Consider the following 13,759-nt stretch of genomic DNA (forward strand, 5'->3'; position numbering starts at 1 on the left):
CCCACAGGTACTGTACTTCACATCTTCTCGCTTTGCCTTGGGTTGGAAAATGAGCGTAAAAAGGTCCTTATTAACTTGCACTTTTCAATTTATTTTTCCAAATCGTTAGAAGTTATGCTCTCATTTCAATTTATTGTTTTGCTATAAAACTCTTTCTCTCTTTCTACACACTCTCTGGAAAAACACTTTCAAAACAGATCTGGATCTAGGGAGGCGTTGTCGCTTCCTCCTCCCTGCTCATCTCCTTGTTCTTTTTTCGCGTAGCTTCCTTGGTTCTTTGCTCCCTCTTCATCTTTCTTCCTTTTCCTTCATCCTCTAGTTTCTTTAAATTCTTTCTATGTTTTTGTCAATTTCAATGAGGAACTTTTCCAATCTTTTGCTGGTTCCCTTTTATCCTCTCTATTGAGGTGTTTGCGCTTGGTAAAGGAAGACCAGATCTTCAAGTGTTTTAGACCCAGCTACTCAACATTCAAAATAGCCTCACTACCACCCACTATTCTTTAACATCAAAGTGACTTAGAGCAGTAATCCGCAAATGATAATAAAAGTTTAATCAAACCTACCTAGAAATGAACAAGGCTTCTTTGTTTCCCACCACCCGTTAGGTTCCGACAACGGTCTCATCTAGTCTGCTTTCAACCCCAGTTGCATCACTCCCACCTATTTCAAGTTGCTTACTATGGTTTACATTCTTCCTCAAGCTTTGTAGACACTGAGCGTATTAAATAAACTAGAAATCAATTTGTTCGGAGTTCTGAATATGCCTTAGATTTCTAGTCATGTACTCTCCACTCTGTTTGATTTGAATTAAATTGGCATTCCGGTAGAATATATATATATATATATATATATATATATATAAACTATCCATGCAGTATTTGGTTGGAATTACGAAGGAACAGGAAGGGGAAAGGGAACAAATGAAGATAGGAAGAGGTTGGGAGCACGGGGGTGAAGTAGATGTTAGCTGGATGGTTATGCTTTTCCTCGTATAGGAGAAAACAGGGCGTAATAAGATAGCTCCTTCACTTGATTAGTGCGAGAGTGTGAAGGAGATACAGAAAAATTAATATCAACTCAAGGATAACATACATTTACTTTAATAATGAAAATAGTTTTAAGACAAACGAAGATGACCAACCACTTTCCGTCCCCATTGAGGATACCATTTCGATGACCTTCACAATAATTTCCTGATTGACAGTTGACGCGCACACTTTTTTTTTCAGCCTTGTCATACCACTATCCTATGTCCATTGGATCTCCGTAATCCAAGCATCCTCAGGCACACAAACCAGCTCAAAGCCTAAGTCACTTCACTACAGAAATCACAGGCCCACATGCATACGATCATAAATTTCCCTCATGATCACATTACATAAAATGACAAATGCCAAGCATGGTTTATATTAGTAACAACCATAAACCAATCGAAGACATTTTTGGTAGTTTTATCTTCAATTGAGAAAATTGCAACATTAAAAGACCTGCCAAAAAACGTATAGTCCTGGCGCTAGTGGAAAATTAATGCCAGTCGCAAGTTGCTCTTACAAATGGTTTCTTTGAGGCATTACATCTCAGTTCTGTATCTTTCAATTAGAAAATATTTTCCCCTGAACAAATCATTCCCTAGGGATGCACTTAACTGCGGCAAATATTGCCACCAGGGTTCACCAGATTTCATGTCTTTCCTGCAAACTAGAATAGAAACATACCATTCGACATATCATAAACATGTTCAAATTACCTCCAGGCACCCACAAAATTGCAAGTTAACAGGTTTTGCAATGCAGTTTAACCTTGCATCCCAGTCCGCTGAAGTAGATTTTCAAACAAGTGTCAAAACATTATTAAAGCAATTATGCTTTTACGAGGCTAAGATGCTATGAAAATTACTCTACAAAGAAGAGTGTAGTTACCTACAATTGTCTGACACTGGTTTTGAAAGTTTGACTCCAAAAATAACCTACTCTGTAAAAAAGGAAACCCATTTCTGCATGAAGATGAGTGTGGAGCTTTTACATTTATTACCCTAAAAAACGCAATGACCATTGGCCTTAACTGCAGCTCATGTGCATAACCCATGCACCATCCCAATGGTTCAAGTTCCCACCAAATAATGGTGAAGGCACTAGAAGAAGGAACAATGAGCATCCCTACCTTGTAGATTGCCAACATGATAACAAGTTACATTGAAATCATATCATGAAGATCAAGCAGATGGTCACCTGGTAAAATAATTTTATCAAGCATTGCCACCCTGTCAAATAATTTTAAGCTGTACATGGTTAATCCCGATAGATTTTGGAATTCTAGACTTTCTTTACTGTTCAGCGGAGAAAGCAGCAGTTGCAAACAATATTACATCGACTTGAATTGAGAAAAATTAAATCCATGATAAGGAGGGTAAGTCTACCATTGTGGCCATGATAGAAATAAGAATTATGTGTTACCTCAAAATTGTGACACAAAACCATCGTCCCTATCAGCAGCAGTGTCATTCAAGCATATAATTTGGTTCTGTCCTCTTAAATACAAGAGAACAGGATATCCATCAATAACCCCAATACAAGGAGAGGGACACTAGACTCTGAAAACAATGTTCTAAAGGCAATCGCTTAAAAGAAATTCAATTCAGCCAAAGCCTAAGATGAATATAAAGCACTTATAACAATAACAAGTCATACCTACCTCAACCCTTTTCTCCTCTATTAATATTGATGAAAGGGAGGTATAGTCTCAACAAAGCTGTGAGATAGCAAGAAAAATTTTACCCATGATGCTGATTAAACTTAAGATTCCAAAAACACAAGCTCATAAAACTTCAAGATTGAAAGTCTACCTCATGTAATTTAAAAGCTCTGATATCTATCTACCAATCCATTTAATATTGGTGAGCTGGACTTTTAGGTGATCTCCTGTGACCATGTCTAACAGGGGACCGTGACCTACTCCGGTCACGGTACCTATCCCTGCCGCTCTCTCTTCCATTCCTGGACCTCCACTCTGTCCCCTTTCCTCCATCCCCACTACCTCTACCATTCCACTCTCGTGACCTTTCATGATCCCGTTCACGTTCGCGATTGCGGTCCCTCTCCCTGTCTTGATCTCTATCATGATAACGGTCCCTATCATTAGAATCACTCCTCCTCCTCCTCTTCTCATATTCCTTCTCCCTCTGCTTCCTTCGTTCTTCAGCTTCCTTCTCCCTAGCTAGTCTCTCCTCTTCCCTTGCCTTCTCCTTAGCTGCCTGTAAAATGTATTCTTCATTCTCTGTGAAGTGCAAGAACAATCAAATCCCAAACTGCAATTCACTCTTGGAAATGTAACTCACCTTGTACTCTGTGATGAAATCTCGGACCATGCCGTAACCTATGTGCTGCTTCCCTAAGACATGAGACTGAGTCCTCTCAGCAGCATCATTTGCTACTAGAAAAGAACCACAAATCTCACACAAGGCCATCTTTTCTTCCCATGGAACCATCAATAATTGATCGCTCTGGGATTGAATCAAGGCCTTCTCAGAATTGAGTTCATCCACCTGTAAAGAAACTCCAAAAGTTACGATTTAACCAATCATGCTTGACAAAATGACAACACTAAATTTCTGGAAACTTTTTTACTTTGGAAAATAATCTATTCAAACACATTAAAGAACAAATAAGGAGGAACCCAGATAATCTTAACTGCGAAATGTCACTTAAAGTTCAAAGTACTTCTAATGAGTGAGTTCCCATAAACTAATTAAGTTGGCTTTTCTTTTAAATTATTTCATAATATTTTGTTTTTCCAGATCAGGAGAAGGTGTTGGATGTTGCTAGATAAAGTTAAAATAGCAACACCTTTTTCATAAGTGCTTGAGCTTCATCCACCTTCCCAGCTTCACCAAGGGATTCCACTTGCACCAGCAGGTTCTTTATTTTCTCCTCCACCACAGATAACTGTTCAGACTTTCCAGCTGACAGTGGAGGAGGTGGTATTGGTTCCTCCCCTTGAGCAAGGCGTTCTCTTCCACGCCTAACTCTTCTATCCAAATCCATGACCTAAAAAGAAAGAAAAAGGAATTATAACAGAAAAAGAATTTACTGAAGGTCAACCATAACAAACAATCAAAAAACAATGAAGTATAGAAGCTACCAATTTCTCACAACGCTGAGCAAGTTCAGCTTCAAATTTGGGCAGATATCTGTCGTGTCTTGGGGAACTCTCAAAGCTAGAGTCAGAAATTAATCAAACACCCATTAAACAGGATTGAATTATATAGTAGGAGAATATCATATGTCCAGACTCAGAGACACAGCGAAACATAGCACAAGCAGAAAAATCATTCCTATAATATAGATGTCACATGATGGATCCGATGCTTAGAAGACATGATCTATGTTCAAACATGTCTTTTCATATTATCATTGCCACAAAAACAAACAGCACCATGCAATACAATAAAAAAGAATATGAATTTAGTAAATGACAAGAAATTTAAAAATTTGGTGAATCAAAAAATGATTCACCCCTTCTTGAAATAATATTGTCAGCATCTTTAGATCACTTGCCCAGAACAAACATCAACATCTTAGCACACATAGGATGATGCAACACAAATTAGAGTTCCATCCTTCGTTACACATGCTAAACAACTAATTTGATAAGAATAAACAAATTCAACATTTCAAGTAGACCCAAAAATTACCAATATCAAGAGGAAGCTAATTTAATAGAAATATTTAATGCAATAAACAGTTGTGTCAATAACCATCCGATGTATATCAAGAGAGAACAAAGTTTTCCTAAAGAGATGGCAAAGGAAACTCAACATTTGCAGATAGAACATATAGCGTTTCCCAAGCTCACAACAATAATGCAAACACTATCCCAGTATTGATTGAAGGCAAAGTGACCACATCAAGCATGGACTCTGTAACAAGACAACAAACACTAACAATTTCATAACAAAACAAGGAGCTCATACCTTTCTTTCAACTTTGGATCATGAATCCTATCACATGGCCCTGTCACAGAAACGAGACAACAAAAAGTAACTAATGAAACCTTCAAATCTCTAAACATGGGATATAAATAAGTAAATCTGAAGGAAACAACAATAGAACGCACCTAGATCACTTTTGGTGTTAACAAAGAGGTCATGTGGACAAAATCGAGCCATATAGTATGGACAGACCTCCTTAGAATCCCACGTAATTTCCTTGTACTCTTTCTTCTCTTCCTCCGTCAAATTACGATCTGATAAAATCAGAATTCAAAAATTGTTAAGATTCAATTAAAAAGGAAATACGATTATATATCACCAGCAAGAACAACCTATAAAAAGTAAATAGATTAAACTGCAGACCCTGATAATTAGGAATTCTAAATCAAGAAACTTTGAGCAGCCAACAATCTCAGTGTGTCGAGAGAGAGAGAGAGAGAGAGAGAGAGAGAGATTGCGGAGAATACCAGAACCCATGAGTTCGTCTAGCATAGCTCGCTGGAGGTCCATGTCTGACAATGGAAGCTTTGAGATAAATGAGGTTATGAAGAGAAGAAGCAGTGGCTATGATAGAAATTGATAGAGTATAAGCTAGGGTTTGAGGACTGGGAGATTTGGTGGGGGTTAGGGTTTGGTTATCCCAATAGCAGGGAGAGAGACGGTAAGGCTAGTAGGAGGAGCTTGGCTTGATGATTTCTATCGGCTCAGAACAATCAAATCTGTGGCACGTGCCAAAGACACGTATTTGTAATTAAAATATATAAAATATAATTTAAACGAATTTTTAATATTTTTAATTAACATATTTAAATATATGCCTTTTTAATAACAGTTTTAATGTTAATATAAAACATTTATTATCTATAAATTAATTCAGTATTATGTTTGGAAAATCATATACGGCAATCTCGAAATTCAATCGAAGTAATTCTAACGGCTATAGACTCCTAAGGGGGAGATTTTTCAGATGGGACCAACTACACTGGATTTGGTGGCTGTTTTTGATGCAGGCAAGGAGAGAGATTCGACTGTCGGATTGGCTATATGAGATCACTATTGAACTCAAAGCTCAAAGCGATGAAACCTTTGAGATGGGACCGACCTTACTCCAATGGATCATCAAACCATCTAAATTGCTCAATGAGATTTTTGAGTTTTTTTTTATGTCCGTAAATTAAATATAATTATATGATAATTATAAATAATTTATGGATTTTATTTAGGTGCGATTGGATTGGTGATAGCTCTTCGGCCCTCGAAACTGAGTTTCCAACCTGATCTGGATGTCTGGCTGTTCATCCCATAACATAATCAATATTACAGTCATTTTCAACATTTTGAAATGTTTCAGATACGTTCCAGATAATAGAATTTGTAAAGGTAATCTCGAACTTAAAGTTGTGTAGTTTTTGCCTTGGTTGAGCTAGTTGATAAAACTTGTAAAATATTCATGATTGAGTGTAATAAAGTAAAAATGAATTTAAATAATATGAGAACGATATACAGGACCCCCGGAATATTTTTATGATTTTTGAAGTGTTTAAAATAATTATTTAAACTATAGAGGATTTAGGCACTCAAATTTGAGACTAGACGTTTGGACCTATATTAGGTTTCTTGTAGGCCCTATATGGGTATTATAATTATTGTTGTGGGCCTTGTTATTGTTGCATTTTCTTGCAGGGGGTTAGGTTCGATTATAAGAAAGATTCTACTGAAATTTCGGCAATACCTTATAAATTATTTATGCTTATTTAATTAAATTAATTGATTAATTTTGTCAATAAATCGATAAAGATCATTATATTTGTATAGGTGATTGGTGCTGGCTAACATTTTTTCTCTCTAACCGGACTAGCTACAATCAGGTTGACTAGTTCATGAGTTAGATATTGATTATTTTTGTAATTTTAATATTTATTTATATATCTTGCATGCTCATGCATTTTATAAATATTTAATTATGCACATAAATAATTAATATATTAGGAATTTTTTTTGTTGTTGCATATTTAATTATTATTATTTGTTTGTGATGGTCGTCCTATGGATAATTTGGAGCCGAGTTTATTATTTATATATAGTATATATAGATATGGATTGAACGGGTAGTCTTAGCTTGAGTTGGTATTGCTGGAACGTAATCCTTGTGGATATGGAAAGTCAGGATGAGGCACGGCTTTAAGTTGATATCGCTGGCCCTGTAATTGGATTTAAGCGAAAGTCTGGCTTGAGTTGAGCTAGCTGGCAGGATTTGGATTGAAAGAGCTGTATAAGGGATTAACTCCCATATTTATGTATTGATGTGACACATTGGGTGCACGAGTAGCTCTAAATTATCTTATAGTGCGAATATTGAGTGAATTACTTATTACATGTGCTGGATGTGCATTTCATGATAATATTGCACTAATTGTAGATAGTTATAGAAATTACATATGTAATCAATATCTAAACTTTCTGAATCGAATACTCATTACTATTAAAATATTTTCTTCTCAGGTTTCAAGGATAACAAATTTATTTTCAGGTCTAATATGTTTTTTTTTTTCTCCGCAAGTTATGATATTTCTTAGTTAATAGTTTTTATTTATTTATTTAACTATTAGAACCCTACTGTGACAATATTATATTTATATATTATATTAATTAATGGAGATTAAGTGGTTTGTAAGTTGGACTCTCATAGTTTTAGTTTTCTGATAGTTATTGAATTGAGTTGACCCAAATAAATTTATAATATTTTATTTTATTTATATGTTAAGTCTTGATTTTGATACTGATTATGAGTTCAGGAATAGTAAAACTTACTACAAATTTCAAGGACTTTATACTAACTCAAGTCTTAGTGCCAGTCTGATTCGTGAAATCGGATCGTGACACTTTGACTATATCTATTTGAGCCTAAACTCATGTAGGTAAGTCTACTTCACTGATCAACCATATGATTATCACTCATTTACTATTATCATTATAAATAAATTAAATATTATAATAAAAATTATATTATATTATATTATAATATTTCTATTTTTATTTTAAAGTTAAATATAGAATTAAATATCAATCAACTCTTAACTAGGGGTAACAAGGAGCAAAACATGGTCCAACCACACGTTCAGCTTACAGAATTATCCAAAGAGAACGAGCACCCACATGTGGCTCTCCTCTTTAGTTTAGGAAGTACTCAAACTCTGCACAAAGCCAAATGAACTGTTCCTCAACATCATCATCGATACCAAGTAACATCAGCCATTAACCTCTCGCTTCTACGCCATGACCGGCAAAATGGACAAGTTGGTTGTCTTTTTGGCAAAGAGAGATGGCATAGACAAGCTTGTCAAGACTTTCCAGTATGTGTCCAAGCTCGTTCACTGGCATGTAGAAGCTACTCACCCAGATATTCCACCGAGATTCAAGCAATGGGAAGTTGCCTCGGGCCTTAGTAGGAAAGCCTTTAGAACTGGCAGGTTTCTCACTGGCTTCAATGCCCTGAGAACGAACCCTGGCTCAACCCCAACTTTTAAATTCCTAGCTGTTCTAATGCAGGAGGAATGGTCGCTTTCTTTGGTTATCAAGAATTGGAACTTTGGATGCAAAATTAGCAAGCAAGATGAGCTTCGTCTCAGCATTTGGTGAATCTTTTGGCTATATATTTTTCATAATAGCTGATTTTATTATTATCAGAGAGGGAATAAGATCAGAGAGAAAGCTGCTTGTTTCTTCCAAAGAAGATTCCAATGAAGTGAAAGACAATAGACGACGGATTCGAGCAGACAGGGTAACGAGGCTAATGGCCATTGCCGCTAATATCGCAGACTTGATTATTGCACTGGTGGATATTGCGCCCAACCCATTTTGCAACCATGCAGTTGCCCTCGGTATTAGTGGGTTCATTTCAGCATGGGCTGGTTGGTATAGAAATTGGCCCTCGTAGATAAAATCCTAACAACAGCAGCAATCAAACGTTGAGCCCATGAAAATGAAAATGGAAGTATTTCATTGACTTCGTTGCAAAGGAAACTGAGCAATATAGCCTGTCTTGAAATGATACATGATCATAAATTCATAATTGATTGTACAATGAATCAACTCCAAAGGTTGAGCTATTTTATTTTTAGTATCTTATATGTCTAGTTTTTCCCCAATAATATTCTTTTTGTTTCCTTGATATATATTATAGTTTGAATAATTCAAAATTCACATAAATAACAAAGTTCAGCAACCTCTTGAAGGAAATTGTCTATAAAGCCCAACCCAAGTTATTTAAATTTTTCCTTTAGGGCGGCATCGATTATTTTAATTGATGATTAGGTATTTAAGTGGAAATTCAACAACAATTGTGGGGAAAAAATGTTGAATAATAGCATAAGGAAAGGAATAATAACGAGCAGAAATTTCAACTTTCGTCACACCATTGAGGTGGCGAACATTTATTCGTCCAATGACGTGGAATTACATTACAATGGACCCATCCCATGAGCCAAGGCCCATAACGGATGATCCAATCACTAGGCTTGAAGCCTCAAACGCCTTGCGAGTTGCGTTGCGACTTGCTTGGTTCGCGTGTTTGAGGAAACCGCATGGACTACAGATCATAAGAGTTGAAGTTGACCTTGTAATTTCCTTGCAAGCCTTTCGATGTTCGAGGATCTGAAGGTCCAGATATTTCGCTTCTGTCTCTCTTAATTTGGAGACAGCTTCCGCAGATTTGCCTGATTTACACAGTCATATCTCACCGGATTGAAGCCCAAGGTTAGAATTTTCTCGCATTTGCCTTATTGTTCTGGGGTTTTTATCTTGGGTTGGTGAGATCAGATGGCAGAGGCAAGCGCGAACTCACGATATGTGAAGTTGACAAAAGAGCAAACGGCTGTAGAGGACATTAAGCCTGGCGAACTCAATCAGCCCATCGAAGTTCCTCAGGTTTCAATCTCTCTCCCTCTCTGTTGTACCCTTTTTGTTTCAAGACTTTGAGATTTAATTTTTAGCGTTTTCACTGTGATAAGACTTCAATGTTTCTGATTTGCACTTGAGATACCATGCCTGATTTTCTGGGAGTCCAGTTGACTTGAATCAAATTCGATTTATATATTCTGTGTGGGATTTCAGTTTTGTGGCCCAAACCGTGTAAAATTGACTTTTGTAATGTATGAATAATCTCTTTGGCAGTTGGCTGTTCGCAAGTGCAATGAATGTGGGCAGCCTTTGCCCGAAAACTTTGAGCCTCCTGCAGATGAACCTTGGACGACTGGGATTTTTGGCTGTACTGAAGATACTGAAAGTTGTAAGTTGATCTACTGATTATAAATGTTGTAAGATGATAAAATTAGACCACACACAATGCGAAATTTAAACTACGTTGAGAAAGATCTGTATTATTAAATAGAGAATCAAGGAAGGAAATTACAAAATATAGACAGACATGTGGAAAATATGAAAAAACCATATGAATGATTTTGTTACTCTTCGTGATCTTTTTTCCTTTGTAAAGTACACGTGTTGTAGTCCAGAATGATTAAAGTAATTGGATTATTTATTATATCTTTTATACATTGAAAGACTATGCAATACGGTATTTTATAACCATCTTATAACCGTCTGGGGTGTTTGGTTAATGCTAACTTTTGTAGGTATTGCTTCGTTAGCCATAAGTACATGGTGTTCCCTATTTATTATATCTGACCCGAAAGTTTGTGTTGCAACTATTGATGGCAAAAGTCTCCAAACCCGATCAATTTTACCTGACTACGCCCCAACCCCGATTTTACGGGGTGGAGATGAAAAGACCTTCTCCTCGCCTTGAATTCCTGTAACTCAGCCGGTACAGTAATATATTAATTTTTTTTTATTAAAAATCATTTATTTTTATATATTTATACATTTAAATATTATAATTTTAAAAAAATATATAAATATATTATTAAAATAATATATACAACTAGCATTTCTAATTATATTTTATTTTTTAATAAATAAATTTATATTATATATTAATAAATTAAAATGAAAAAAATAACAAGAAAATTCCCCGTGGGGAAACCTGCCCCTCCCCGACCCCGAACTCATGTGGGCCGGGGACGGGAGGATCGATCCCTGCTCTTGACCCGCCCCATTGCCATTCCTAGTTGCAACCCAATTAGAATATTTTTTGAGGTATGTAGTGGTAGCAGAGGATGTAGAGGACACAGTCTGATAGGCTTGCAGGAACTAGTGCGATAATATTTTGATAAATTTGGGAAACACATTGGAGTTAGAATTTGAGAATTTTGAATGATTGTATCGTGCTTTTTTTCACTATATTGGAAGTTTTTCTCTTGTCTTGCCCCATGGATATAGACCTTATGGTCGGATCACATAAATCTTGTGTCTATTATTCTTCTCTTCTTTATATATTGTGTGATTGTGTGATCGTGTGTGTATCTTAATTTTGCATGCCAGTTTTAACATTTTCTTGTTCTAATTATTATTGTTGTTCCTTGTGGTAGTGCTGCCTGATTACGATAGAGCACACAATTTTAGAATTCGCACTTTATTTCTTTTCTTGATGGGATGCGGAAAGGTGGTCAAATTTTTAACTCTTCCTCAGAATGGATGACATTCTATTGTCCTCTTCTATGTGGTTGGCTCTCTTTTGTTTCTTTGTTCTTTTGACAAGTTTGTCCAGGTCCAATTTTCTAAGCTGTAATTGGTCATCCACACAAACTGTGATCAATTTTACAATTTCCTGATTTCACTACTCCACAGGCTGGGCAGGACTATTTTGTCCTTGTGTTCTATTTGGAAGAAATGTTGAAAGCTTGAGAGATGATACCCCTTGGACTAGACCATGCATTTGTCATGCCATTTGTGTTGAAGGTGGAATGGCACTGGCAGCAGCAACAGCAATCTTCCATGGTGTTGACCCAAGGACATCATTTCTAATTTGCGAGGGTTTACTTTTTGCTTGGTGGATGTGTGGCATATACACTGGTCTTGTTCGGCAATCACTACAGAGGAAATATCACCTGAAGGTAAGCCTGACTTTTCTCTAAATAGCACATTTTTATGTTGGCAAAATGCTCCTGCAGGTGTAAAAGAATATTAGTTCTACATTTGTAGATCCATAGATGCACAGAAGATTAGTGCTTAATGCTTCGTTGCATATTTTATAGAAGCACGTGGTTGTTTGAGAGTTGTTAAATATGGGAGTTTTGGAGGTAAGGAGAAGGATAGAGTTTTGTGCTAGAGGTAAGCACTTTAAAGAACTTCCATGCATATCAGTCTATCTGCCTGCTGATACCACCCAAGCATGTGGGAGAGACCAAATGAGAGGAAGACAGTGCAAAATGTTATGGTTTTTTTCTTTAATAATAGATTGGTGTCATATTAGTTATGCCATAGCCAAGCAAAAGTCTTGCAAATATGCTAATGTGGTTGAGATCCTGCTGCAATTTATAGTTTGCCATTTAATTAGCATGATGTGATTTAAATTGTTGTGATGGAGTGGAAAAAGAGAATCCATATAGCCGACTCCAAATTTTTGGGATAAAGACTTAGTTGAGTTGATGTTACTTTCACAGCCATATTGGCTGCATAAACAGCCTGTTCAATAAAAAGACACAAATCTGGTAATACTCATTTGCCATTCCTCAGATTGCATTTGATAAATTTTGTATTAATTGCATTTTTATAACCTGGTGGTTATTATGGCTTACTTGCTTCCATTAATATTTAACTAGACTGGTAATGCATTATGTGCTCACAGGATATCAGATAATTAGTGAATACAAGACCTTTCTTTTTTTCCTTTTTCTATATATATATATATATATATATATATATATATTGGGGGAGGGGTGATGCTGATGCAGTATTGGATCCTTGTTCTACATCAGGGGGTGGAATGTTTTCCAAATGGTTGGATTACATAATGGGATTCTGTCCCTAACAAGGTTTGATCATAGGTTCAACTGACTTATAAAGCTAGCCTATGCCTATTTGTTTGTTACTAGTTTGGCATGATGTTGTATCCTTTGAAGGAAATCTGAGTATAAGTTGTTGGGCTTGCAATTTACTAACCTGTTCTGTTGTGGACTGCAGAACTCACCGTGTGATCCATGCTTGGTGCACTGTTGCATGCACTGGTGTGCTTTGTGCCAGGAACACAGGGAGATGAAGGGCCGCCTTTCAGATAACTTTGTCATGCCAATGGCCATTGTCAATCCTCCCCCTGTTCAAGAGATGAGCTCTGCTACCGAGAACCGGGATACTGAACCCTCCACTGAAAAGGGCACCAGCTTAGAGATGCAGGCTTTGTGAATCCATGGTTACACACAGTAGTCGACAAATAAGCAATTTTCATTTGGAAAATGTTTTCCTTTTAGCTGTAGGACAATATCTTTATACAAGAATGATGAATCTTTTAACGTTGATGATACTCTTTGTGTAGAGAGAAGTATACTTTTAACGAGTATCGATGTTTCCCATTTTTGGTCCTTTACTACCGTGATGTTATAGCTGCTATCTAGTTTTCATTTGTATACACATGATTGCATTTTGTATGTAACAGCAGCCTTGGGTTGCTCTGTTTATGTTGTTAAATTTAAAGCAGATAATCGCTTCTTGTATTATTGTGGACTTTGCTTCTCGTCTTGGTCTACAGCAACTCAGATTCGTACAGGATGCTTTATGGACTGTTCAAATCTTTTTATTTTTTTCTAAGGACTGTTCAAATCTTTGAATTTATCAATTTGCAAAACGGATTGAAAAGAAGAAGAAGAAGAAGGAGAA

The 13,759-nt window shown here is 36.4% G+C and overlaps 2 protein-coding genes and 1 pseudogene across 10 annotated transcripts; 2 read left to right on the forward strand and 1 right to left on the reverse strand.

Annotated features, from left to right (window-relative positions):
• Positions 1-1,484: 1,484 nt before the first annotated feature.
• LOC110658330 (uncharacterized) lies at positions 1,485-5,711 on the reverse strand. 9 transcript variants are annotated; one of them, XR_002495550.2, is made up of 9 exons: positions 5,455-5,711; positions 5,113-5,241; positions 4,970-5,009; positions 4,138-4,213; positions 3,843-4,043; positions 3,335-3,541; positions 2,843-3,250; positions 2,692-2,748; positions 1,485-1,698 (listed from the first exon to the last, which is right to left on the reverse strand). XR_002495550.2 is itself a non-coding variant. In XM_021815887.2 (8 exons), exons 1-7 carry the CDS (start codon positions 5,495-5,497, stop codon positions 2,885-2,887), a joined length of 1,062 nt encoding a protein of 353 aa, XP_021671579.2. In that variant the 5' UTR covers positions 5,498-5,711; the 3' UTR covers positions 2,301-2,748; positions 2,843-2,884. The 9 variants fall into 9 exon arrangements, 2 of the variants coding, with proteins under 2 accessions (XP_021671579.2, XP_057995074.1); XR_002495549.2 differs by having other exon boundaries at positions 1,485-1,971; XR_002495548.2 differs by having other exon boundaries at positions 1,485-2,260.
• Positions 5,712-8,049: 2,338 nt separating this feature from the next.
• LOC110658296 (peroxisomal membrane protein 11B-like) lies at positions 8,050-9,125 on the forward strand (annotated as a pseudogene).
• A 403-nt stretch (positions 9,126-9,528) lies between these two features.
• Positions 9,529-13,596, forward strand: LOC131175378 (cell number regulator 6-like). Its single transcript, XM_058139466.1, has 4 exons — positions 9,529-9,913; positions 10,160-10,274; positions 11,735-12,000; positions 13,070-13,596. Exons 1-4 carry the CDS (start codon positions 9,806-9,808, stop codon positions 13,286-13,288), a joined length of 708 nt encoding a protein of 235 aa, XP_057995449.1. The 5' UTR covers positions 9,529-9,805; the 3' UTR covers positions 13,289-13,596.
• Positions 13,597-13,759: the final 163 nt, after the last annotated feature.

The sequence above is a fragment of the Hevea brasiliensis genome, chromosome 17 (assembly GCF_030052815.1).
Source record: "Hevea brasiliensis isolate MT/VB/25A 57/8 chromosome 17, ASM3005281v1, whole genome shotgun sequence".
In the NCBI taxonomy this organism is placed as follows: Eukaryota; Viridiplantae; Streptophyta; class Magnoliopsida; order Malpighiales; family Euphorbiaceae; genus Hevea; species Hevea brasiliensis.

Excerpts from the sequence above, each read along its gene's own strand:
- LOC110658330 (XM_021815887.2), bottom strand. The coding sequence starts at position 5,497 with ATGGACCTCCAGCGAGCTATGCTAGACGAACTCATGGGTTCTG. Across the intron at positions 4,214-4,969 it reads GATCCAAAGTTGAAAGAAAG|CTTTGAGAGTTCCCCAAGAC; the intron begins GTATGAGCTCCT and ends TTCTGACTCTAG. Across the intron at positions 3,542-3,842 it reads CTCAAGCACTTATGAAAAAG|GTGGATGAACTCAATTCTGA; the intron begins GTGTTGCTATTT and ends GTTTCTTTACAG.
- LOC131175378 (XM_058139466.1), top strand. The coding sequence starts at position 9,806 with ATGGCAGAGGCAAGCGCGAACTCACGATATGTGAAGTTGACAAAAGAG. Across the intron at positions 9,914-10,159 it reads AGCCCATCGAAGTTCCTCAG|TTGGCTGTTCGCAAGTGCAA; the intron begins GTTTCAATCTCT and ends TCTCTTTGGCAG. Across the intron at positions 12,001-13,069 it reads AGAGGAAATATCACCTGAAG|AACTCACCGTGTGATCCATG; the intron begins GTAAGCCTGACT and ends TGTGGACTGCAG.